The 501-nt window shown below is 44.1% G+C and overlaps 1 protein-coding gene across 1 annotated transcript in view; it reads right to left on the bottom strand.

The window, feature by feature from the left end:
- Window positions 1–501, bottom strand: part of LOC119585142 (von Willebrand factor A domain-containing protein 7-like) — a 19876-nt gene that overhangs the window by 14801 nt on the left and 4574 nt on the right. The window contains exon 7 of the mRNA XM_037933771.1: window positions 236–471. Within this exon, the coding sequence (XP_037789699.1) occupies window positions 236–471 (236 nt within the window). The remainder of the gene's footprint in view (window positions 1–235; window positions 472–501) is intronic.

Here is a 501-nt window from a genome sequence, read left to right as displayed (position 1 = left end):
GACTATCATTCCACTTAATATATTTCATATCTTTTAAATTCTTGCTATCATCATATTTCAGTAAACGGAAATGGCTCCTCCAGCGTATTTAAGTATTCCACAACAATTTCACTAGAGTCACCCACTATTAGATTACACACCAAGGTAATTACACCAAAAACGACACCACACTACAACCTCATATAAAACTCATCCGCACAACACATCGACCTAAAACACACGCCAAGGTACTCACTCGGGTCATTATACGGCGCGAGAATATAGAGTTCCGGAGATGAGGCATTGACGATCTGCGCGACCTGGTCCTGTACTGCTGCGATGTCATTGCCCATGGACTGTGTCGTGTCGATCACAATGGACAGCGCCGAGCCTTCGTACAAGTCGAATAACCTTCGGTACTTCTCGTTACCCACGGCGTCGAGGATCGCTTTGAGGTATTGGTCTGTAGCCTGAGAATCGGTTTTTTGAGTAGTGATGGTTTTATTGAATTTCGGGGATCTT

Source organism: Penaeus monodon, chromosome 19 (genome assembly GCF_015228065.2).
Source record: "Penaeus monodon isolate SGIC_2016 chromosome 19, NSTDA_Pmon_1, whole genome shotgun sequence".
Taxonomy (NCBI): domain Eukaryota; kingdom Metazoa; phylum Arthropoda; class Malacostraca; order Decapoda; family Penaeidae; genus Penaeus; species Penaeus monodon.
This window is presented reverse-complemented; position numbering and strand designations above follow the sequence as displayed.